The sequence below is a fragment of the Dendropsophus ebraccatus genome, chromosome 3, assembly GCF_027789765.1.
Source record: "Dendropsophus ebraccatus isolate aDenEbr1 chromosome 3, aDenEbr1.pat, whole genome shotgun sequence".
Lineage (NCBI taxonomy): Eukaryota > Metazoa > Chordata > Amphibia > Anura > Hylidae > Dendropsophus > Dendropsophus ebraccatus.
Genome location: NC_091456.1, coordinates 200,644,485 through 200,670,939, shown reverse-complemented (window position 1 = coordinate 200,670,939; position 26,455 = coordinate 200,644,485). Strand labels below are relative to the sequence as shown.

At 45.0% G+C, this 26,455-nt stretch overlaps 1 protein-coding gene across 2 annotated transcripts in view; it reads left to right on the top strand.

Annotated features, from left to right (window-relative positions):
• Positions 1–16,393: 16,393 nt before the first annotated feature.
• LOC138786386 (sphingomyelin phosphodiesterase 5-like) overlaps positions 16,394–26,455 on the top strand; it is a 28,851-nt gene continuing 18,789 nt past the window's right edge. Inside the window, exons 1-3 of one of the 2 annotated variants that reach the window (XM_069963371.1) lie at positions 16,394–16,508; positions 22,785–23,665; positions 25,554–25,629. In XM_069963371.1, the coding sequence (XP_069819472.1) occupies positions 22,814–23,665; positions 25,554–25,629 (928 nt within the window). In that variant the 5' untranslated portion in view covers positions 16,394–16,508; positions 22,785–22,813. The remainder of the gene's footprint in view (positions 16,509–22,784; positions 23,666–25,553; positions 25,630–26,455) is intronic. The other variant, XM_069963372.1, reaches the window with a different exon arrangement.

The following is a 26,455-nucleotide window of genomic DNA, read 5'->3' as shown; positions in this document are numbered from 1 at the left end:
TGGAGGCAGTGAAGCTATGGACTGGCCGCCCGTTCCCCAGACCTAAATCCCATTGAGCACATCTGGGACATCATGTCTCCTCCATCCAATGTCACGTTGCAGCACAGACTGTCCAGGACTTGGCGGCTACTTTAGTCCAGGTCTGGGAGGAAATACAGGCACATGGAGGATATATTATATGCTGTATACACACTATATACTCTGGGCCCTATATACACTATATATTATATGCTATATACTCTGGGCTGTATATTTACTGTATATTATATGCTATATACACTATATACTCTGGGCTGTATATACAGTGCTGGCCAAAAGTATTGGCACCCCTGCAATTCTGTGAGATAATACTCAATTTCTTCCAGAAAATGATTGTAATCACAAATGCTTTGGTAATAATATCTTTGAAAATAAAAATATATGTGAAAAAACACAAAAGAGAATGAAAAAAAAAAGTAAAATCATTGATCATTTTACACAAAACTCCAAAAATGGGCCCGGACAAAAGTATTGGCCCCCTCAGCCTAATACTTGGTAGCACAACCTTTAGACAAAATAACTGAGAACAACGGCCTCCGGTAACCATCAATGAGTTTCTTACAATGCTCGGCTGGGATTTTAGACCATTCTTCTTTGGCAAATTGCTCACCTTCTCCAAACAGCCATTGTGAGATCTCTCCACAGGTGTCTATAGGATTCAGGTCTGGACTCATTGCTGCCACTTTACAAGTCTCCAGTGCTTTCTCTCAAACCAGTTTCTAGGGCTTTTTGAAGTGTGTTTTGTGTCATTGTCCTGCTGGAAGAGCCGTGACCTCTGAGGGAGACCCAGCTTTCTCACACTGGGACCTACATTATGCTGCAATGGTGTTGGTGGTCTTCAGACTTCATAATGCCATGCACACGGTCAGTCCAGTGCCAGAGGCAGCAAAGCAACCCCAAAACATAAGGGAACCTCTGCCATGTTTGACTGTAGGGACAGTCGTCTTTTCTTTGAAGGCTTCTTTTTTCCCCCTGTAAACTCTATGTTGATGCCTTTTCCCAAAAAGCTCTACTTTTGTCTCATCTGACCAGAGAACATTCTTCCAAAAAGTTTTTGGCTTTCTCAGGTAAGTTTTGGCAAACTCCAGCTTGGCTTTTTTCTGTCTCTGGGTCAGAAGTGGGGTCTTCCTGGGTATCCTACCATAGAGTCCCTTTCCATTCAGACGGCAACGGATAGTACGGGGTGACACTGTTGTAGCCTTGGACTGCAGGGCAGCTAGAACTTGTTTAGATGTTAGTCAAGGTTCTTTAGCCGCCATCTGCACAATTTCGTTGAAATCTCTCATCAATTTTTCTTTTCGGTCCACACCTAGGGAGGTTAGCCACAGTGCCCACATCTCGGGAGGTTAGCCGCAGGGCCCACATCTCGGGAGGTTAGCCGCAGGGCCCACATCTCGGGAGGTTAGCCGCAGTGCCCACATCTCGGGAGGTTAGCCGCAGGGCCCACATCTCGGGAGGTTAGCCGCAGGGCCCACATCTCGGGAGGTTAGCCGCAGGGCCCACATCTCGGGAGGTTAGCCGCAGGGCCCACATCTCGGGAGGTTAGCCGCAGGGCCTACATCTCGGGAGGTTAGCCGCAGGGCCCACATCTCGGGAGGTTAGCCGCAGGGCCCACATCTCGGGAGGTTAGCCGCAGGGCCCACATCTCGGGAGGTTAGCCGCAGGGCCCACATCTCGGGAGGTTAGCCGCAGGGCCCACATCTCGGGAGGTTAGCCGCAGTGCCCACATCTCGGGAGGTTAGCCACAGTGCCATGGGCTTAACACTTGTTCATGACACTGCGCATAGTAGACACAGGAACATTCCGCTCTTTGGAGATGGACTTGTGGCCATGAAATTGCTCCTGCTTCCTCACACGTCCTCAGACAGTTCTTTGGTCTTTTTTCTTTTCTCCATGCGGTCACACAAGGACAAAGGTGGAGGCAACTTTAATCCATTTCAAGTGTGATTTAGTTATTGCCACCACCTGTTATGTGCTACAGGTAAGTAAGGGTGCGTTTACACAGAAAGATTTATCTGACAGATGGCCAAAGCCAGGAATGGATTTGAAAAGAGGATAGATCCCAGTCTTTCCTTTATGACCTTATCCCTGTGTATAGTCTGTTCCTGGTTTTGGCTTCAAAGATCTGTCAGATAAATCTGTCTGTGTAAACGCAGCATAACAGTCGCTGGTAAATATACTAATTACAGAAGTATCACAGGATTTTCCTAAAGGTCCATTTACTCAAAAAGATTATCTGTCAAAGATTTGAAGCCAAAGCCAAAAACAGACTATAAACAGAGATCAGGTCATAAACATAAGCCTGAGATTTCTCCTCTTTTCAAATCCATTCCTGGCTTTGGCTTCAAATATTTGGCAGATAATCTTTGTTTAAATGGACCCAAAGCTCGTCCACTCCCTCTCCTCTCCGCTCTAAGAAGTAACATGTAACTCCCCTGAGTGGAGCTGCGGCAGCGGACGAGCGCGCGCCCTCTCATTCACTTACAGCAGCACACTCAGCACGGCGGAGAGGTCCGCCACGGAATTACGCCGTGTTTACTGAGTGTGAACTGGCCCTTAGGGTGCCAATACTTTTGTCCAACCCCTTTTTATGGTTGGTGTGGAATTATATCCAATTTGGCTTGTTGACAATTCTTTTTGTGGTTTTCCTTTGAGGACAAATTAAATAAAGAGATTATAACCAAAGCATCTGTGATTACAATCATCTTTTACTGGAAGACACTGAGTATTATCTGACAGAATTGCAGGGGTGCCAATACTTTTGGTCAGCACTGTATACTATACATTATAAGCTATATACACTATATATTATATGCTGTATACACTACATATTATATGATGCATACACTGTATACACTACATATTATATGCTGTATACACACTATATACTCTGGGCCGTATATACTATATGCTGTATACACTATACTCTGGGCTGTATATACTATATGCTGTATACACTATATACTCTGGGCTGTAAATACTATATATTATATGCTATATACACTATATACTCTGGGCTGTATACATACTATATGCTGTATACACTATATACACTAGGTTATATACACTAACAGGCCACTTTATTAGATACACCTGTCCAACTGCACGTTACCACTTAATTTCTAATCAGCCAATCACATGGCGGCAACTCAGTGCATTTAGGCATGTAGACATGGTCAAGACAATCTCCTGCAGTTCAAACCGAGCATCAGTATGGGGAAGAAAGGTGATCTGAGGCCTTTGAACGTGGCATGGTTGTTGGTGCCAGAAGGGCTGGTCTGAGTATTTCAGAAACTGCTGATCTACTGGGATTTTCACGCACAACCATCTCTAGGGTTTACAGAGAATGGTCCGAAAAAGGAAAACCATCAAGTGAGCGGCAGTTCTGTGGGCGGAAATGCTTTGTTGATGCCAGAGGTCAGAGGAGAATGGGCAGACTGGTTCCAGCTGATAGAAAGGCAACAGTGACTCAAATAGCCAACCGTTACAGCCAAGGTAGGCCGAAGAGCATCTCTGAACGCACAGTACGGCCAACTTTGAGGCAGATGGGCTACAGCAGCAGAAGACCACACCGGGTGCCACTCCGCTCAGCTAAGAACAGGAAACTGAGGCTACAATTTGCACAAGCTCATCGGAATTGGACAGTAGAAGATTGGAAAAACGTTGCCTGGTCTGATGAGTCTCGATTTCTGCTGCGACATTCGGATGGTAGGGTCACAATTTGGCGTCAACAACATGAAAGCATGGATCCATCCTGCCTTGTATCAACGGTTCAGGCTGGTGGTGGTGGTGGTGTCATGGTGTGGGGAATATTTTCTTGGCACTCTTTGGGCCCCTTGGTACCAATTGAGCATGGTTGCAACGCCACAGCCTACCTGAGTATTGTTGCTGACCATGTCCATCCCTTTATGACCACAATGGACCCAACATCTGATGGCTACTTTCAGCAGGATAATGCGCCATGTCATAAAGCTAGAATCATCTCAGACTGGTTTCTTGAACATGACAATGAGGTCACTGTACTCCAATGGCCTCCACAGTCACCAGATCTCAATCCAATAGAGCATCTTTGGGATGTGGTGGAACGGGAGATTGGCATCATGGATGTGCAGCCGACAAATCTGCGGCAACTGTGTGATGTCATCATGTCAATATGGACCAAAATCTCTGAGGAAGCTTCCAGCACCTTGTTGTATCTATGCCACCAAGAATTGAGGCAGTTCTGAAGGCAAAAGGGGGTCCGACCCGTTACTAGCATGGTGTACCTAATAAAGTGGCTGGTGAGTGTACTATATGCTGCATACACTATATACTCTGGGCCGTATATACTATATGCTGTATACACTATATACTCTGGGCTGTATATACTATATGCTGTATACACTATATACTCTGGGCTGTATATACTATATGCTGTATACACTATATACTCTGGGCATACTATATGCTGTATACACTATATACTCTGGGCTGTAAATACTATATATTATATGCTATATACACTATATACTCTGGGCTGTATACATACTATATGCTGTATACACTAGGTTATATACTATATGCTGCATACCCTATATACTCTGGGCTGTATATATACTATATGCTGTATACACTATATACTCTGGGCTGTATATATACTATATGCTGTATACACTATATACTCTGGGCTGTATATATACTATATGCTGTATACACTATATACTCTGGGCTGTATACACTATATACTCTGGGGCTGTATATATACTATATGCTGTATACACTATATACTCTGGGCTGTATATATACTATATGCTATATACACTATATACTCTGGGCTGTATATATTATATGCCGTATACACTATATACTCTGGGCTGTATATATAGTATATGCTGTATACACTATATACTCTGGGCTGTATAAATAGTATATGCTGTATACACTATATACTCTGGGCTGTATATATACTATATGCTGTATACACTATACTCTGGGCTGTATATATACTATATGCTGTATACACTATATACTCTGGGGCTGTATATATACTATATGCTGTATACACTATATACTCTGGGGCTGTATATATACTATATGCTATATACACTATATACTCTGGGGCTGTATATATACTATATGCTATATACACTATATACTCTGGGGCTGTATATATACTATATGGTATATACTCTGGGGCTGTATATATACTATATGCTATATACACTATATACTCTGGGGCTGTATATATACACTATATACACTATCTACTCTGGGCTGTATATATTATATGCTGTATACACTATATACTCTGGGCTGTATATATACTATATGCTGTATACACTATATACTCTGGGCTGTATATATACTATATGCTGTATACACTATATACTCTGGGCTGTATATATACTTTCCACATCGTCCTCAGGCAGCACAGAAGGGGTTATTCAGCTCCTCATATCCCCAACATAGGAACGCCCACCTAAAAAAAACTCAATCAAGAGTTATCCAATACAGGTACAGAGCAGGTGATAAAGAGGCATCACGCCCCCACCATCTTGTGTTTTTTTCTATCCTCCTATACAACAGGAGGCAGGCAAGTATATACCTTTAGATTGGCTGTTTATGCCAACAGCACAAGCAGCTCTGCTGCTGTAGTGTGCCAGGCCTTGGTGCTGGGGTATATGTGGCAGCTGCTGTAGTGTGCCAGGCCTTGGTGCTGGGGCGTTAAGCGGCCACTACATGCATCGGTCAGCGAGTTTCCTGACCTAAAGATGCAGGAGGTAGATTTCAGTCCCAGGTGCGGTACCTGACGGACAGAGGGATCCCCATGGCGGCTTCCCCATCTCCACCAACCATGAGACGCTGTGCAGCGGTGTGTCCGCGTGCGTTCCAGCGTCCATGTGTTCCACAGGCGGCCATCTTCTTCCGGTCCGGACGAAGCAGCGCTGATTGGCTGAGCCTGCCGTGACGTTCCTGGACTTCCGGTTTCGCGGCCGCTGGCTGAGGACGTCTGATTGGCAGGAGACCAGGTGACTCAGAGGGTCAGAGGTCAGTGTGCGCGGCGCACAGCCTGTGCGTCGCAGGGCGGGCTAGCGTCCTGAGGGGGCGGCGTCCTTTACACCCGGCAGCCATTTAAGCGCGGAGAGCGTGCAGCATGGCACCCTATGTGCTGGGCAGCCGGACGCTCTCCTGTATAAGGTTTGTGGAACAGTGGGTGGCCTGAATGTGTGACTGGGCTAAACCCAGGATGTTTACTGACTGTCTTGTTTTTTAACAGATGTCAAGTCAGTCATCTGCAGGGAAGAGGCGAAGCAAAGCCAAGCATAGAGTCTGCAAGGAGTGTGAGCAACCTCTGCCAGACGACTCTGAGGGAGATGTGTGCAATGTCTGCATTATCCAACATGCTCCTAGAAGGAAGCGAAGCAGATCAAGTACCAGTGTGCCCTGCCACCAGGAACGGCCAAAGACTGAGGCAGATCAAATACCAGTGTGCCCTGCCACCAGGAATGGCCAAACACTGAGGCAGATCAAATACCAGTGTGCTCTGCCACCAGGAATGGCCAAACACTGAGGCAGATCAAATACCAGCGTACCCTGCCACCAGGAGCAGCCAAACACTGAGGCAGATCAAATACCAGTGTACCCTGCCACCAGGAGCAGCCAAACACTGAGGCAGATCAAATACCAGTGTGCCCTGCCACCAGGAGCAGCCAAACACTGAGGCAGCTGATAATGAACCCTCCCCTCAGGCTGAGGCTTCTACCTTCCTTACTGAGGCCAGATCATTTTTTTCCTGGATGAAAAATCACATGCAATCCACCTCTGCTGCACCTCAGAAAAGAAAGAAGTCTTCTAAAAGGAGAGAATCATCCTCCTCCTCTTCTTCCTCATCTGCTTCTTCAGCTGATTCTGAAGACACAGCCTCCTCTGACTCTGAGGACATAGTAGCGGAAGACTACTACCTCTTTAAGAAGGAGCATGCAGACAAGCTGATAAAAGCTGTCAAAGAAATCATTGAGGTGAGGAAGGATAAGACTTCATCACAGGACAAGGAAAGCTTATACTACTTTCCCCGCAAGAAGTCCAGGGTGCTGTCAGGTCACCAAGTTCTCAAACAGATCATGGAGAAAGAGTGGAAAAGGCCTGACAAGAGAGTGGAGTTGGGATCCAGATTCAAGTCTGTCTACCGTCTGGACCCTGCAGAGTCTGAACTCTGGTCTAAGCCAAGCCAAGTGGACACAGCTGTAGTAAAGTTGTCAAAAGCCACTTTGTTTCCAGCTGAGGACTCGTCCATATTGAGAGATGCAATGGACAGAAAATCTGATGTCCTGCTGAAGAAAGCGCATCTGCATGCAGCAGACTTGAGCAAGGCAGCATTGTCTACTGTTCCTGTCTCGAGAACCCTGCGGGTCTGGCTGAGCCAGTTGGGGAGACAGACTGAGGAGAAGGTGCCTAGAGAGGACCTACTGCAACAAGTCGCTAGTCTAAAGACTGTAGCAGATTTTCTATGCGACTTCCCCATAGACGTATTGAAGCTGGCTGCAAAAAATATGGCGCTGCTTAACGCCATAAGACGGGTCATCTGGATAAAACCGTGGTCTGGTGATGCGGCTACAAAATCCATATTCTGCAGCCTACCATTTGAGCTGGGTCAACTGATCGGCGCACAGCTTGAGAAAATCTTGAAACCGACTAAAGAAGGGAAAGGTTTAGCGGTTCCACAGTCTTCCAAGAAAAAGCCTTTTAAGTTTTTTCGTTCCAAAGGAAGAAACACCTTCAGGCGAAGGTCTTTCCAAAACAGAACTGATAAGAAGTTCGGGAAAGGATATCAAGGCCGAGGCAAATGTAAACAGAATGAAGGAGGTGCGTCAAAAGCAGAGTTCTGACACCATACCCCCGCTTCAGCAGCTTCCAGTAGGCGCAAGACTGCTAAGATTCCTGCCAGCCTGGGAGAAGGTCTCAACAGACGACTGGGTCCTGAGTATAATAAGGTCCGGTTACAAAGTAAACTTTTCCCCGAAAACCAAGAGAGAGATTCGTGGTGAACAAACCAAAAGACAATCTCGTACCAAGACTGCTGAACGACTTCCTACTGAAGCAAGTATTGGAAGAAGTTCCACAAGAGGAAGAAGGGGAAGGCGTTTATTCCCTTGTATTCCCAGTACCGAAGCCAGAAGGAAAATCTCGGCTTATAATAGACCTCAGATATGTCAGGAAAGAAAAGTTCAGGATGGAGACCATCAGGTCAGCCCTCACGCTGATCCAACCCAACGATGTCATGGTCTCCATAGACCTGATGGAGGCATACCTCCACATACCCATCCATCCAGAGTCAAGGAAGTACCTCAGAGTCGCAGTGCAAGATGATACAACAACCCATCACTACCAATTCCGTGCCCTGCCATTCGGGTTAACATCCTCGCCGAGGGTGTTCACAAAAGTGGTGTTAGTCCTTGTGGCCCATCTGAGACTTCAGAACATCCAAATCGTGCCGTACTTGGACGACTGGCTCCTAGTAGCCCAGTCTTATTCTCTTCTGATGAGTCAACTTCAGACAACACTGCAACTCCTAGAGTCAGTGGGCTTCCTTGTGAATCTGAAAAAGTCAGATCTGACACCAGCAACTTCCAAGAAGTTCTTGGGCTTTTATATAGATTCAGCCCAGATGAAATTGTTCCTGCCAGCGGACAAAGTAGCCTCAATTCAGAGTCAGATTCAGCAGCTGATTTCATCACCTCAGATACCAATGCGTCAAGCAATGAGTACATTGGGCCTTCTGACATCAGCGATTGAGGCGATACCCTGGGCCAAGGCAAGGATGAGACCTCTACAGAAAGAGATTCTCATGAGATGGGACAGAAGAGCTGCCTCATTAGAGAAGCTGCTAGTTCTCTCCAGCCACACCAGACAAGAACTCCGTTGGTGGCTATCAGCCGAAAAACTGACACAAGGAAACAGCTTCCTTCCAGAAGTTCCAGTAGTCCTGACAACGGACGCGTCAGAATCGGGCTGGGGTGCTCATCTGAATCACCTTTGGGTGCAGAAGCTTTCTTCAAATCTAAAAGAGCTGAAAGCAGTGAGGCTAGCACTTCTTCATTTCTCCCCTCACCTGAGAAACAAGGCGGTCCTGGTGCATTCAGACAACGCCGTGACAGTGTTCTATGTGAACAAGCATGGCGGAACCAGCAGTCCTGCATTGGAGAAGGAGTGTGCCCTTCTAATGTATTGGGCAGAAGCAACAGTCTGCGGTCTGTCAGCTCTGCATATCAGAGGATCCTCGAATATTCTAGCCGATCAGCTGAGTCAGAGAACTCTGAACCACAACGAATGGGAGCTCAACAACAACTACTTCCAACAACTAGTCTCCATGTGGGGAGAGCCACAATGGGATATGATGGCGACAAAGAAAAACCGCAAGCTAGCAAAGTTCGCCTCACTAAATCCAAACGATGCTCCAGACGTTCTGGACGCATTCTCAGTCTCTTGGAGAGAAAAGTGGATTTACATCTATCCTCCAGTAGCTATTCTTCCGAAAGTACTGAAGAAGATTATGTTGGACAAGCCGCAAGCTATACTTGTAGCACCGTTTTGGCCCAGGAGGGTCTGGTTTCCTCTGCTTCTACGTCTCTCCAGGGGTGTCTACTGGAAGCTCCCTCAGTGCCAAGATCTGCTGATTCAGGAAGGTCTCTTCCATCCTCAGCTATCACACCTACACCTGACTGCGTGGAGTTTGAGAGGAGAAAGTTCAGACAGAGAGGTCTATCAGATCAAGTCATAAACACACTCCTGGCAGCAAGAAAAGAGTCTACCAATCAAGTATACTCTAAGATCTGGAGAAGGTTCTCAAGCTGGAGGCAAGAGAACAACCACACAACCATCACTCTTCCAACTGTAATGCAGTTCTTACAAGATGGCTTCTTAAAAGGTCTAAGAGCAAACACTCTCCGAGTTCATATGACAGCGATCAACTCGTTTACAGATGGAGAATTTGCAGGCCATCCTCTTATCATCAGGTTCTTCAAGGCGCTCAGGAAATTGAGACCTGTACTGAAACCGCCTGTGTCATCATGGGACCTGACGATAGTGCTGAGAGGTTTGGTGGAAGCACCTTTTGAGCCATTAGCTCAGGCGGACCTGAAGTGGCTATCTTGCAAGGTTATATTCTTAGTGGCCATAACATCGGCCAAGAGACTGGGAGAGATGCAGGCCCTGTCTTCCAGAGAGCCCTTCTTAAAGTTTGTGCCAGATGGGGTGTTGCTGAGAACGGTGCCATCGTTCCTACCAAAAGTGCCATCCACAGCAAATGTGAACAAAGAAGTGTTCCTGCAAAATTTCATGACCAATCCGTCTTCGGAGGAAGAACACAAGTTACACACTCTAGATGTGGCAAGAGCACTAAAGTGTTACCTAGAAAGAGTGAGTGACTTCCGTCAAGACGAGAACCTATTTCTACAGTTTGCCGGGTCTAATAAAGGAAGAAAAGCGTCAAAGGATTCCTTAGCCCGCTGGCTAAAGTGTGCAATCCAGGAAGCATACAGAGTGCACTCCACAAGATCTACATCCGCCTCTTGGGCAGAGAGGGCGCAAGTGCCAATCACAGAAATCTGTAATGCAGCTTCCTGGGCGTCTTCATCCACATTCATGAACCACTACCGACTTGACATACAGAGCAGAGGTCCAGCCTATAGCACAGCGGTATTAAGTGCGGCAGCTGACCCACCCTTGGTAGCTAGTTAACTCCCTTCTGTGCTGCCTGAGGACGATGTGGAAAGCGAAAATTTTACTCACGTAATTTTACTTTTCCTGAGTCCGAAGGCAGCATATATACACCCGCCCTAAATAAATATTGTAAGCATCACGGAGTTTAGTCATTTACACAAGATGGTGGGGGCGTGATGCCTCTATCACCTGCTCTGTACCTGTATTGGATAACTCTTGATTGAGTTTTTTTTAGGTGGGCGTTCCTATGTTGGGGATATGAGGAGCTGAATAACCTTTTCTGTGCTGCCTTCGGACTCAGGGAAAGTAAAATTACGTGAGTAAAATTTTCGCTATATGCTGTATACACTATATACTCTGGGCTGTATATATACTATATGCCGTATACACTATATACTCTGGGCTGTATATATACTATATGCCGTATACACTATATACTCTGGGCTGTATATATACTATATGCTGTATACATACTATATGCTGTATACACTATATACTCTGGGCTGTATATACTATATGCTGTATACACTATATACTCTGAGCTGTATATACTATATGCTGTATACACTATATACTCTGAGCTGTATATACTATATGCTGTATACACTATATACTCTGGGCTGTATATATACTATATGCTGTATACACTATATACTCTGGGCTGTATATATACTATATGCTGTATACACTATATACTCTGGGCTGTATATATACTATATGCTGTATACACTATATACTCTGGGCTGTATATACTATATGCTGTATACACTATATACTCTGGGCTGTATATACTATATGCTGTATACACTATATACTCTGGGCTGTATGTACTATATGCTGTATACACTATATACTCTGGGGCTGTATATATACTATATGCTGTATACACTATATACTCTGGGCTGTATATATACTATATGCTGTATACACTATATACTCTGGGCTGTATATATACTATATGCTGTATACACTATATACTCTGGGCTGTATATACTATATGCTGTATACACTATATACTCTGGGCTGTATATACTATATGCTGTATACACTATATACTCTGGGGCTGTATATATACTATATGCTGTATACACTATATACTCTGGGCTGTATATATACTATATGCTATATACTCTGGGCTGTATATATACTATATGCTGTATACACTATATACTCTGGGCTGTATATACTATATGCTGTATACACTATATACTCTGGGCCGTATATACTATATGCTGTATACACTATATACTCTGAGCTGTATATACTATATGCTGTATACACTATATACTCTGAGCTGTATATACTATATGCTGTATACACTATATACTCTGGGCTGTATATATACTATATACCGTATACACTATATACTCTGGGCTGTATATATACTATATGCCGTATACACTATATACTCTGGGCTGTATATACTATTTGCTGTATACACTATATACTCTGGGCTGTATATACTATATGCTGTATACACTATATACTCTGGGCTGTATATACTATATGCTGTATACACTATATACTCTGGGCTGTATATATACTATATACCGTATACACTATATACTCTGGGCTGTATATATACTATATACTCTGGGCTGTATATACTATATGCTGTATACACTATATACTCTGGGCTGTATACACTATATACTCTGGGCTGTATATACTATATGCTGTATACACTATATACTCTGGGCTGTATATACTATATGCTGTATACACTATATACTCTGGGCTGTATATATACTATATGCTGTATACACTATATACTCTGGGCTGTATATATACTATATGCTATATACTCTGGGCTGTATATATACTATATACACTATATACTCTGGGCTGTATATATACTATATGCTGTATACACTATATACTCTGGGCTGTATATATACTATATGCTGTATACACTATATACTCTAAGCTGTATATACTATATGCTGTATACACTATATACTCTGGGCTGTATATATACACTGTATGCTGTATACACTGTATACTCTGGGCTGTATATATACTATATGCTGTATACACACTATATACTCTGGGCTGTATATATACTATATGTTGTATACACTATATACTCTGGGCTGTATATACTATATGCTGTATACACTATATACTCTGGGCTGTATATATACTATATGCTGTATACACTATATACTCTGGGCTGTATATATACTATATGCTGTATACACTATATACTCTGGGCTGTATATATACTATATGCTTTATACACTATATACTCTGGGCTGTATATATACTATATGCTGTATACACTATATACTCTGGGCTGTATATATACTATATGCTGTATACACTATATACTCTGGGCTGTATATATACTATATGCTGTATACACTATATACTCTGGGCTGTATATATACTATATGCTGTATACACTATATACTCTGGGCTGTATATACTATATGCTGTATACACTATATACTCTGGGCTGTATATATAGTATATGCTGTATACACTATATACTCTAGGCTGTATATATACTATATGCTGTATACACTATATACTCTGGGCTGTATATATACTATATGCTGTATACACTATATACTCTGGGCTGTATATATACTATATGCTGTATACACTATATACTCTGGGCTGTATATATACTATATGCTGTATACACTATATACTCTGGGCTGTATATACTATATGCTGTATACACTATATACTCTGGGCTGTATATATACTATATGCTGTATACACTATATACTCTGGGCTGTATATATACTATATGCTGTATACACTATATACTCTGGGCTGTATATATACTATATGCTATATACACTATATACTCTGGGCTGTATATATACTATATGCCGTATACACTATATACTCTGGGGCTGTATATATACTATATGCTATATACACTATATACTCTGGGCTGTATATATACTATATGCCGTATACACTATATACTCTGGGCTGTATATATACTATATGCTGTATACACTATATACTCTGGGCTGTATATACTATATGCTGTATACACTATATACTCTGGGCTGTATATATACTATATGCCGTATACACTATATACTCTGGGGCTGTATATATACTATATGCTATATACACTATATACTCTGGGCTGTATATATACTATATGCTGTATACACTATATACTCTGGGCTGTATATATACTATATGCTGTATACACTATATACTCTAAGCTGTATATATACTATATGCTGTATACACTATATACTCTGGGCTGTATATATACACTATATGCTGTATACACTGTATACTCTGGGCTGTATATATACTATATGCTGTATACACACTATATACTCTGGGCTGTATATATACTATATGTTGTATACACTATATACTCTGGGCTGTATATATACTATATACCGTATACACTATATACTCTGGGCTGTATATATACTATATGCTGTATACACTATATACTCTGGGCTGTATATACTATATGCTGTATACACTATATACTCTGGGCTGTATATATACTATATGCTGTATACACTATATACTCTGGGCTGTATATATACTATATGCTGAATACACTATATACTCTGGGCTGTATATATACTATATGCTGTATACACTATATACTCTGGGCTGTATATATACTATATGCTGTATACACTATATACTCTGGGCTGTATATATACTATATGCTGTATACACTATATACTCTGGGCTGTATATATACTATATGCTGTATACACTATATACTCTGGGCTGTATATATACTATATGCTGTATACACTATATACTCTGGGCTGTATATACTATATACTCTGGGCTGTATATATACTATATGCTGTATACACTATATACTCTGGGCTGTATATACTATATGCTGTATACACTATATACTCTGGGGCTGTATACACTATATACTCTGGGCTGTATATACTATATGCTGTATACAATATATACTCTGGGCTGTATATATACTATATGCTGTATACACTATATACTCTGGGCTGTATATATACTATATGCTGTATACACTACTCTGGGCTGTATATATACTATATGCTGTATACACTATATACTCTGGGCTGTATATATACTATATGCTGTATACACTATATACTCTGGGCTGTATATATACTATATGCTGTATACACTATATACTCTGGGCTGTATATACTATATACTCTGGGCTGTATATATACTATATGCTGTATACACTATATACTCTGGGCTGTATATATACTATATGCTGTATACACTATATACTCTGGGCTGTATATATACTATATGCTTTATACACTATATACTCTGGGCTGTATATATACTATATGCTGTATACACTATATACTCTGGGCTGTATATACTATATGCTGTATACACTATATACTCTGGGCTGTATATATACTATATGCTTTATACACTATATACTCTGGGCTGTATATATACTATATGCTGTATACACTATATACTCTGGGCTGTATATACTATATGCTGTATACACTATATACTCTGGGGCTGTATATATACTATATGCTGTATACACTATATACTCTGGGCTGTATATATACTATATACTGTATACACTATATACTCTGGGCTGTATATATACTATATGCTGTATACACTATATACTCTGGGCTGTATATACTATATGCTGTATACACTATATACTCTGGGCTGTATATATACTATATGCTGTATACACTATATACTCTGGGCTGTATATATACTATATGCTGTATACACTATATACTCTGGGCTGTATATATACTATATGCTGTATACACTATATACTCTGGGCTGTATATACTATATGCTGTATACACTATATACTCTGGGCTGTATATATACTATATGCTGTATACACTATATACTCTGGGCTGTATATATACTATATGCTGTATACCCTATATACTCTGGGCTGTATATATACTATATGCTGTATACACTATATACTCTGGGCTGTATATATACTATATGCTATATACACTATATACTCTGGGCTGTATATACTATATGCTGTATACACTATATACTCTGGGCTGTATATATACTATATGCTGTATACACTATATACTCTGGGCTGTATATACTATATGCTGTATACACTATATACTCTGGGCTGTATATATACTATATGCTGTATACACTATATACTCTGGGCTGTATATATACTATATGCTGTATACACTATATACTCTGGGCTGTATATATACTATATGCTGTATACCCTATATACTCTGGGCTGTATATATACTATATGCTGTATACACTATATACTCTGGGCTGTATATATACTATATGCTGTATACCCTATATACTCTGGGCTGTATATATACTATATGCTGTATACCCTATATACTCTGGGCTGTATATATACTATATGCTGTATACACTATATACTCTGGGCTGTATATATACTATATGCTGTATACACTATATACTCTGGGCTGTATATATACTATATGCTGTATATTTACTATATGCTGTATACCCCCTAGATATAGTCAGGACAGTATATACCCGAGGTCCATACAGTGACCGGCAGCTCCTCTCACACAGGATCTCCTCACCACATAACAGAGCGGGAGTAGCAATTACCCACAATCCTCCGCGGCCACAGGTGCACCAGCCTCGGCATCACTGGGAGCAGTGGGCGGTCTCTTAACTCGAAAATGAAACCTCGAGTCACGTGACCCCCGGCCACATCCACCAGGTAGTCACGTGATGGCCACTCCAGCACTTCTCCTGCTCCGCCCACCCGAGACCCGCACTGTACTGCTGCCGATCACACCGGACAGGTAACGTCTGCGGTATCCTGACATGTGTGCGATATACTGATATGTATGGTATATACTGATATGTGTGTATATACTCATACCTGACATGTATGTGGTATATACTGATATGTGTATATACTGATACCTGACATGTATGTGGTATATACTGATATGTGTTATATACTGATACCTGACATGTATGTGATATATACTGATATGTGTGTGTATATACTGATATGTGTGTGTATATACTGATATGTGTGTGTATATACTGATATGTGTGTATATACTGATACCTGACATGTATGTGGTATATACTGATATGTGTTATATACTGATACCTGACATGTATGTGGTATATACTGATGTGTGTGTATATACTGATACCTGACATGTATGTGGTATATACTGATATGTGTATATACTGATCCCTGACATGTATGTGGTATATACTGATATGTGTTATATACTGATACCTGACATGTATGTGGTATATACTGATATGTGTGTATATACTGATACCTGACATGTATGTGGTATATACTGATATGTGTATATACTGATACCTGACATGTATGTGGTATATTACACTGATATGTGTATATACTGATCCCTGACATGTATGTGGTATATACTGATATGTGTTATATACTGATACCTGACATGTATGTGGTATATACTGATATGTGTGTATATACTGATACCTGACATGTATGTGGTATATACTGATGTGTGTTATATACTGATACCTGACATGTATGTGGTATATACTGATGTGTGTTATATACTGATACCTGACATGTATGTGGTATATACTGATATGTGTGTGTATATACTGATACCTGACATGTATGTGGTATATACTGATATGTGTGTATATACTGATACCTGACATGTATGTGGTATATACTGATGTGTGTTATATACTGATACCTGACATGTATGTGGTATATACTGATATGTGTTATATACTGATACCTGACATGTATGTGGTATATACTGATATGTGTGTGTATATACTGATCCCTGACATGTATGTGGTATATACTGATATGTGTATATACTGATCCCTGACATGTATGTGGTATATACTGATATGTGTATATACTGATCCCTGACATGTATGTGGTATATACTGATATGTGTGTATACTGATACCTGACATGTATGTGGTATATACTGATGTGTGTGTATATACTGATCCCTGACATGTATGTGGTATATACTGATATGTGTTATATACTGATACCTGACATGTATGTGGTATATACTGATATGTGTGTATATACTGATACCTGACATGTATGTGGTATATACTGATGTGTGTTATATACTGATACCTGACATGTATGTGGTATATACTGATATGTGTGTATATACTGATACCTGACATGTATGTGGTATATACTGATGTGTGTTATATACTGATACCTGACATGTATGTGGTATATACTGATATGTGTTATATACTGATACCTGACATGTATGTGGTATATACTGATATGTGTGTATATACTGATACCTGACATGTATGTGGTATATACTGATGTGTGTTATATACTGATACCTGACATGTATGTGGTATATACTGATATGTGTTATATACTGATACCTGACATGTATGTGGTATATACTGATATGTGTGTGTATATACTGATACCTGACATGTATGTGGTATATACTGATATGTGTGTGTATATACTGATCCCTGACATGTATGTGGTATATACTGATATGTGTATATACTGATCCCTGACATGTATGTGGTATATACTGATATGTGTATATACTGATCCCTGACATGTATGTGGTATATACTGATATGTGTGTGTATATACTGATCCCTGACATGTATGTAGTATGTACTGATATGTGTATATACTGATCCCTGACATGTATGTAGTATGTACTGATATGTGTATATACTGATCCCTGACATGTATGTAGTATGTACTGATATGTGTATATACTGATCCCTGACATGTATGTAGTATGTACTGATATGTGTGATTATACTTTGATGTAAGGATTTAGTCACCGACCGTCCAGCAGGAATTCTGTCTCTCACAGAGCTGTTAGATCAGGGGTAGGGAACCTTGACTCTCCTGCTGTTGCAAAACTACCACCCGATCGTGCCTGGAGAGGTAAAGCTTGGGATGTCCAGGCATGATGGGAGTTGTAGTTTTGCAACAGCTGGAGAGCCAAGGTTCCCTACCCCTGTATAATAATCACCTGTCCACACACTCGTCACACTCCAACGTCTCCACCATGGCCAAGACCAGAGAGGACACCAGAAACACAAAACTGTGGACCTGCACAAGGCTGGGATGGGCTACAGGACAATAGGCAGCAGCTTGGTGAGAAGACAACAATTGTTGGTGCAAGTAGTAGACAATTGGAGAAACATGACTATCAATCTTCTTCGGTCTGGGGCTTCATGTAAGATCTCACCTGGTGAGGTAAGGAGCATTCTGATAAACGTCAGAGCTACACGAGAGGACCCCCGCTCTCACCAGCACATGTCCACACCCGTGTGACGTCACCAGTGGCCATCTGGAGGATCCACAGGAGACATGGGAGATGGTCATGTGGTCAGATGAGACCAAAATACAACCTACGAAGTAAAATCACATGGTTTACTGACCGCGACAAACAAGATATACTATAACCGCAGATACCATCAGCCACGTTCCATCGGCTTCTCCGGGCTCTTCCAACTTGTGGTACGTGCCATGGTTTATAACCACTTCCTCTCCAACCCTTCTGGAACCTTCCAGAAAGCCCCCCCATTACACTCGAGCAGCCGCAGAACAGCTTCATGTGGTCAGATTTAGAGAAGACAAGAAGGAAGATAAGAAGGGAGACACGGACCGTAGCGAGGACACGGTTACACGTACATTCCCCTCATGGTGACTATCAGATGATTTAATGGAGTAAAACATGTGATTTGTACTCTACCATACACCAACCATCAAGCATTGGGGGGGGGGGGGGCATCATACTTTGGGGGCTTTTCTGCCAAGAGCACAGGATGACTGCATCATATGGAAGGGAGGATGGAGGAGCCGTGTATGGCCACATGCAACAACCTCCTTTCCTCGGTGAGAGCAGTGAGGATGGGTGGTGGCCGGGTCATCCATGACCCTGATCCGAAACCCCCTACCCGGACAACGAAGGAGGAGAAACAAAGCCGGGACAACGAAGGAGGAGACCCCCTACCGGGACAACGAAGGAGGAGACCCCCTACCGGGACAACGAAGGAGGAGACCCCCTACCGGGACAACGAAGGAGGAGACCCCCTACCGGGACAACGAAGGAGGAGACCCCCTACCGGGACAACGAAGGAGGAGACCCCCTACCGGGACAACGAAGGAGGAGACCCCCTACCGGGACAACGAAGGAGTAGACCCCCTACCGGGACAACGAAGGAGTAGACCCCCTACCGGGACAACGAAGGAGTAGACCCCCTACCGGGACAACGAAGGATTAGACCCCCTACCGGGACAACGAAGGAGTAGACCCCCTACCGGGACAACGAAGGAGGAGACCCCCCTACCGGAACAGCTAAGGAGGAGACCCCTAGGCGGGACAGCTAAGGAGAAGACCCCTAGGCGGGACAGCTAAGGAGGAGACCCCCAGGCGGGACAGCTAAGGAGAAGACCCCTAGGCGGGACAGCTAAGGAGGAGACCCCCAGGCGGGACAGCTAAGGAGGAGACCCCCAGGCGGGACAGCTAAGGAGGAGACCCCCAGGCGGGACAGCTAAGGAGGAGACCCCCAGGCGGGACAGCTAAGGAGGAGACCCCCAGGCGGGACAGCTAAGGAGGAGACCCCCAGGCGGGACAACAAAGGAGGAGACCCCCAGGCGGGACAGCTAAGGAGGAGACCCCCAGGCGGGACAACAAAGGAGGAGACCCCCAGGCGGGACAACAAAGGAGGAGACCCCCAGGCGGGACAACAAAGGAGGAGACCCCCAGGCGGGACAACAAAGGAGGAGACCCCCAGGCGGGACAACAAAGGAGGAGACCCCCAGGCGGGACAACAAAGGAGGAGACCCCCAGGCGGGACAACAAAGGAGGAGACCCCCAGGCGGGACAACAAAGGAGGAGACCCCCAGGCGGGACAACAAAGGAGGAGACCCCCAGGCGGGACAACAAAGGAGGAGACCCCCAGGCGGGACAACAAAGGAGGAGACCCCCAGGCGGGACAACAAAGGAGGAGACCCCCAGGCGGGACAACAAAGGAGGAGACCCCCAGGCGGGACAACAAAGGAGGAGACCCCCAGGCGGGACAACAAAGGAGGAGACCCCCAGGCGGGACAACTAAGGAGGAGACCCCCAGGCGGGACAACAAAGGAGGAGACCCCCAGGCGGGACAACAAAGGAGGAGACCCCCAGGCGGGACAACAAAGGAGGAGACCCCCAGGCGGGACAACAAAGGAGGAGACCCCCAGGCGGGACAACAAAGGAGGAGACCCCCAGGCGGGACAACAAAGGAGGAGACCCCCAGGCGGGACAACAAAGGAGGAGACCCCCAGGCGGGACAACAAAGGAGGAGACCCCCAGGCGGGACAACAAAGGAGGAGACCCCCAGGCGGGACAACAAAGGAGGAGACCCCCAGGCGGGACAACAAAGGAGGAGACCCCCAGGCGGGACAACAAAGGAGGAGACCCCCAGGCGGGACAACAAAGGAGGAGACCCCCAGGCGGGACAACAAAGGAGGAGACCCCCAGGCGGGACAACAAAGGAGGAGACCCCCAGGCGGGACAACAAAGGAGGAGACCCCCAGGCGGGACAACAAAGGAGGAGACCCCCAGGCGGGACAACAAAGGAGGAGACCCCCAGGCGGGACAACTAAGGAGGAGACCCCCAGCCGGGACAGCTCGGTAAGAAGCATTTCATGGTCCCGGAGCGGCCACCAGTCTCCACACCTGACCCCAGTTACAACCCCAAAACCGGAAAGCTTTGGAGAAGATGTGTATGGGGGAGGGGGACACAATCCCTGCTGCAGGGTCTGCAAACCTGGTCAGGACCCCCAGGAAACGTCCGACCTCTGTAACTGCAAACAAAGGTTTCTGCACCAAATAGGAACTTCTAAAATGGTGACTAATTATGTATAAATCTGACACTGGCATATAATATCACAGAGGAGGAACCTCTTATGTTTTCCATAAATTTTAAACTTTTTGGGAGTTGTGTGTACACGGGTAATTGTGTATCATGTTGTTGGGTCATATAGAGATGATGGGGGGTAGTCTCAGGTTGGGGGAGGTTACAGCAGGGAGGTGACAGGTTGGGGGTGTCAGTGTTGGTCAGTAGGGAGGTGACAGGTTGGGGGTGTCAGTGTTGGTCAGTAGGGAGGTGACAGGTTGGGGGGTGTCAGTGTTGGTCAGTAGGGAGGTGACAGGTTGGGGGGTGTCGGTGTTGGTCAGTAGGGAGGTGACAGGTTGGGGGGTGTCAGTGTTGGTCAGTGGGGAGGTGACAGGTTGGGGGGTGTCATTGTTGGTCAGTAGGGAGGTGACAGGTTGGGGGGTGTCAGTGTTGGTCAGTAGGGAGGTGACATGATGGGGGGTAGTCTCAGGTTTGGGGGATCGGTGTTGGTCAGCAGGATGGTGACATGATGAGAGGGTAGTTGTAGGTTGGGGGATCAGTGTTGGTCAGCAGGGAGGTGACATGATGGGGGGTAGTCTCAGGTTGGGGGATCACTGTTTGGTCAGCAGGGAGGTGACATCATAGTGTTGGGGTTATAGAGAGATGATGGGGAGGTAGTTTGGATGATGGAGGTGCCTTCTGTTTATCATGTGTGAGCGGTGAATCGTCGGCTGCCGTGTTGAATATTCATGATGTGATTATCGGTCTCGGGTGATTAGTCATCTTGTTATAAGTTATTACAGTGCCATGTGTGATTATAATTACAGGTTATTAGTAATGCTATGTGAGGAGTTTACACAAGCCAGGATATATAGTATATACGGTCACCTCCGCTCTGACCACACCCACAATGACATCACAGCATTAATTTTTTGTCATCCGACCACGAGTGCTGTCAATAAAGTTATAGAAAGGTCATAGGCTAAAGCCGCAGCTCATAGACAGCAGGTGGGTGACCCCCCAGCCTGCTGGTCATCCCTTCTGCCCCCGGCCTGCTGATGGTTTCCGTCTCCATTCTTGTCTTGTAGTCTATGAGTGGGTCTGTGTGTGGAGAACTTGGTGCCTCCTGTGGAGTCACCTTTCAAGTGTGTCCTCCTTGCTGGTGGTTTCCTCCTCTGATGGTTTCCTTCTCCCATCTTGTCTTGCAGTCTATGTGGGCCTGTGTGTGGAGACCTCAATGCCTCTCGCGGAGTCGCCCTTCAGCTGTCGCCTCCTTGACGGTCTCTTCTGGTTGAGTTGTGTCCTGGTCTTCCCATCGTACTGGTTCATTGATCGGCTGCTGTCCTGCGCGGTTGTCACCAGCATTGATCGGTCTTGTGGTGTGGTGCGGAGGATCCTGTGCCTGGTGTTTGGGGTGCCTCTGTTCCTGCTCCTCTTCGTGCTCTCCGCCCCCCTGTGTGTTCTTGGCTTGTTGCTATGGTCTCCGCTCCACCAGATTCGTCGCCCGTTTAGTTACCAGCGATCTTCCTCAGATGCTCCAGAGAGAACTGTCCGTGGTGACTGCTCCATCATCTTCATCAGCGCCAACCTCTGTCTGCTGCCGGATGGCTTGGCCCGGTTCAGTAACCTCAGCCACACGCAGCGTCGTGTCACCACCATCTCCAAGCTGCTGTGTGAGCCGACAGGACTGGCGCAGGAGAATGGCGAAGACTCGCTGCCAGTCTGTACGGAGGACGTCCTGCCCATGATCGAGATGCCTCATAAGGTCTCAGATGGTGGAGCAGGCAATGGAGGAGACAACAGCCTGTTTGAGGTCTCGTTGGGTTTTCCACCGGATGCAGACTTTATATGTCTACAGGAGGTGTTTGATGGACGAGCATCGCGGAAACTGCGCAGGTGCCTTGGCTCCTCCTTCCCGTATATCCTGTATGACGTTGGGCCCTCAGGACCTCGGGGTTGCGGCTTCAAGTTCTTCAACAGTGGACTGTTCTTGGCCAGCCGTCATCCGCTACTCAATGCCAAGTACTACATCTACCCAAATGGACGAGGGGAGGACGCTCTGGCCGCCAAAGGCCTCCTGTGTGTTAAGGTAAGGGGAGGACTCAATCGCTGGTCACATGGTCCCCGAGGCTCAATGCGCAGTGAAGTAGGGAAGTTTATCCATGGTGAGTAGTGTAGAGTGGACTTGCTGAACTGTTAGGGTTTGGCAATGTTCCCCAAATGCTCAGCTTCTGACTTCTGGCGGCTGCAGAAGATGGATTCTGCCTGGAAGACGTGTACAGCCTATGGCACTGCCAGGAGTGAAATGCCAAACATGGCTGACCCCCAACGGTTTGGCAGGTGTGCTCAACGCTGCTGGTGAGGCGCCCTACAACTGTTTATATATCAAACATCATTGGTAATCACAAGATGGCATCCACATCAATACGACACACTTATTGGTACTCAGGAGATGGCGTCCACATCACTACTATACACTTATTGGTAGTCACTTGATGGCGTCCACATCACTGGTAGTCACACGATGGCGTCCACATCACTACGATAAACTTACTGGTAGTTACACGATGGCGTCCACATAATTGGTAGACACACAATGGCGTCCACATCACTACGATACACTTATTGGTAGTCACAAGATGGCATCCACATCAATACGATACACTTATTTGTAGTCACACGATGGCGTCCACATCACTGGTAGTCACACAATGGCGTCCACATCACTTCGATACACTTATTGGTAATTGCAAGGTGGCGTCCACATCACCACGGTACACTTATTGGTAGTTACACGATTATGTCCACATCACCACAATACACTTATTGGTAGTCACACAATAGTGTCCACATCACTGGTAGTTACACGATGGTGTCCACATCACTACCATACACATATTGGTAGTCACAAGATGGCAACCACATCACCACAATACACTTATTGGTAGTCACATGATGGCGTCCTCATCACTACGATACACTTATTGGTAGATAAAGATGGCGTCCACATCACTACCATACACATATTGGTAGTCACACGATGGCGTCCACATCACTTCGATACACTTATTGGTAGTCACAAGATGGCATCCACATCACTACCATACACTTATTGGTAGTTACACGATTACGTCCACATCACCACAATACACTTATTGGTAGTCACACAATAGTGTCCACATCACTGGTAGTTACACGATGGTGTCCACATCACTACCATACACATATTGGTAGTCACAAGATGGCAACCACATCACCACAATACACTTATTGGTAGTCACATGATGGCGTCCTCATCACTGCGATACACTTATTGGTAGATAAAGATGGCGTCCACATCACTACCATACACATATTGGTAGTCACACGATGGCGTCCACATCACTACCATACACTTATTGGTAGTTACACGATTACGTCCACATCACCACAATACACTTATTGGTAGTCACACAATGGTGTCCACATCACTGGTAGTTACACAATGGTGTCCACATCACAACGATACACTTATTGGTAGATAAAGATGGCGTCCACATCACTACCATACACATATTGGTAGTCACATGATGGCGTCCTCATCACTACCATACACATATTGGTAGTCACATGATGGCGTCCTCATCACTACGATACACTTATTGGTAGTCACAAGATGGCGTCCACATCACTACCATACACTTATTGGTAGTCACACGATGGCGTCCACATGGCCGCACTGGGTGATGTCATTGATATGACCCATTTTGTGGTGTCACCAGTAGTGGACGGCTTTGTTGTATACATGACATATGGTGCTTTTACCGTCTGATGCCCTCAGCAGTCTATATGTATTCGTGGTGCACAGAGTCCATGGTATGAGTGAAGACGCCCCTCACTGGTGACACCAGGTAGTGCAGGTAAACAGGCTGACGGTGGCTGCGGCACAGACGTTCTTTTTGTGTTTTTCTGGCTTGTCATGTGGTTTGTATCTGCAGGTTTGCCTGGGAAGCACAGACCAGAAGCAAAGCATTGTGGGATATATAAACTGCACTCACCTCCATGCTCCGGAGAGTAAGTAAAATGTGAGCCACCTGCAGGGGGCGACACATACACTGGAACCGGGGGCTCTCCACCCTGGGTCATCTGATGGCTGTAGACTATTCACTATACTGGGAACCATCTGGGGTACAGGGACTTCTGGGGGGTCTGAGAGGGATGTTCTCTTAGTAGACTACTAGTATCTCCCTCTACAGTGCTGGTCAGTGGTCAGAGAGGGATCTCCTCTTTTGTCTGCCCTTTATCCTTGTTGCATGTCCCCGGTCTGAATGATGCCTTGTGGGGTTGTCTACATCACTTCTCACATTATTCTTTATGGTATGTGATTCTGGCTCTGTGGTCTCCTCCTCTGGCTCTGTGGTCTCCTCTGGCTCTGTGGTCTCCTCCTCTGGCTCTGTGGTCTCCTCCTCTGGCTCTGTGGTCTCCTCCTCTGGCTCTGTGGTCTCCTCCTCTGGCTCTGTGGTCTCCTCCTCTGGCTCTGTGGTCTCCTCCTCTGGCTCTGTGGTCTCCTCCTCTGGCTCTGTGGTCTCCTCCTCTGGCTCTGTGGTCTCCTCCTCTGGCTCTGTGGTCTCCTCCTGTGTCTGGCTGGTCTCCCCTCCTCTGTGTGTCTGGCTGGTCTCCCCTCCTCTGTGTGTCTGGCTGGTCTCCCCTCCTCTGTGTGTCTGGCTGGTCTCCCCTCCTCTGTGTGTCTGGCTGGTCTCCCCTCCTCTGTGTGTCTGGCTGGTCTCCCCTCCTCTGTGTGTCTGGCTGGTCTCCCCTCCTCTGTGTGTCTGGCTGGTCTCCCCTCCTCTGTGTGTCTGGCTGGTCTCCCCTCCTCTGTGTGTCTGGCTGGTCTCCCCTC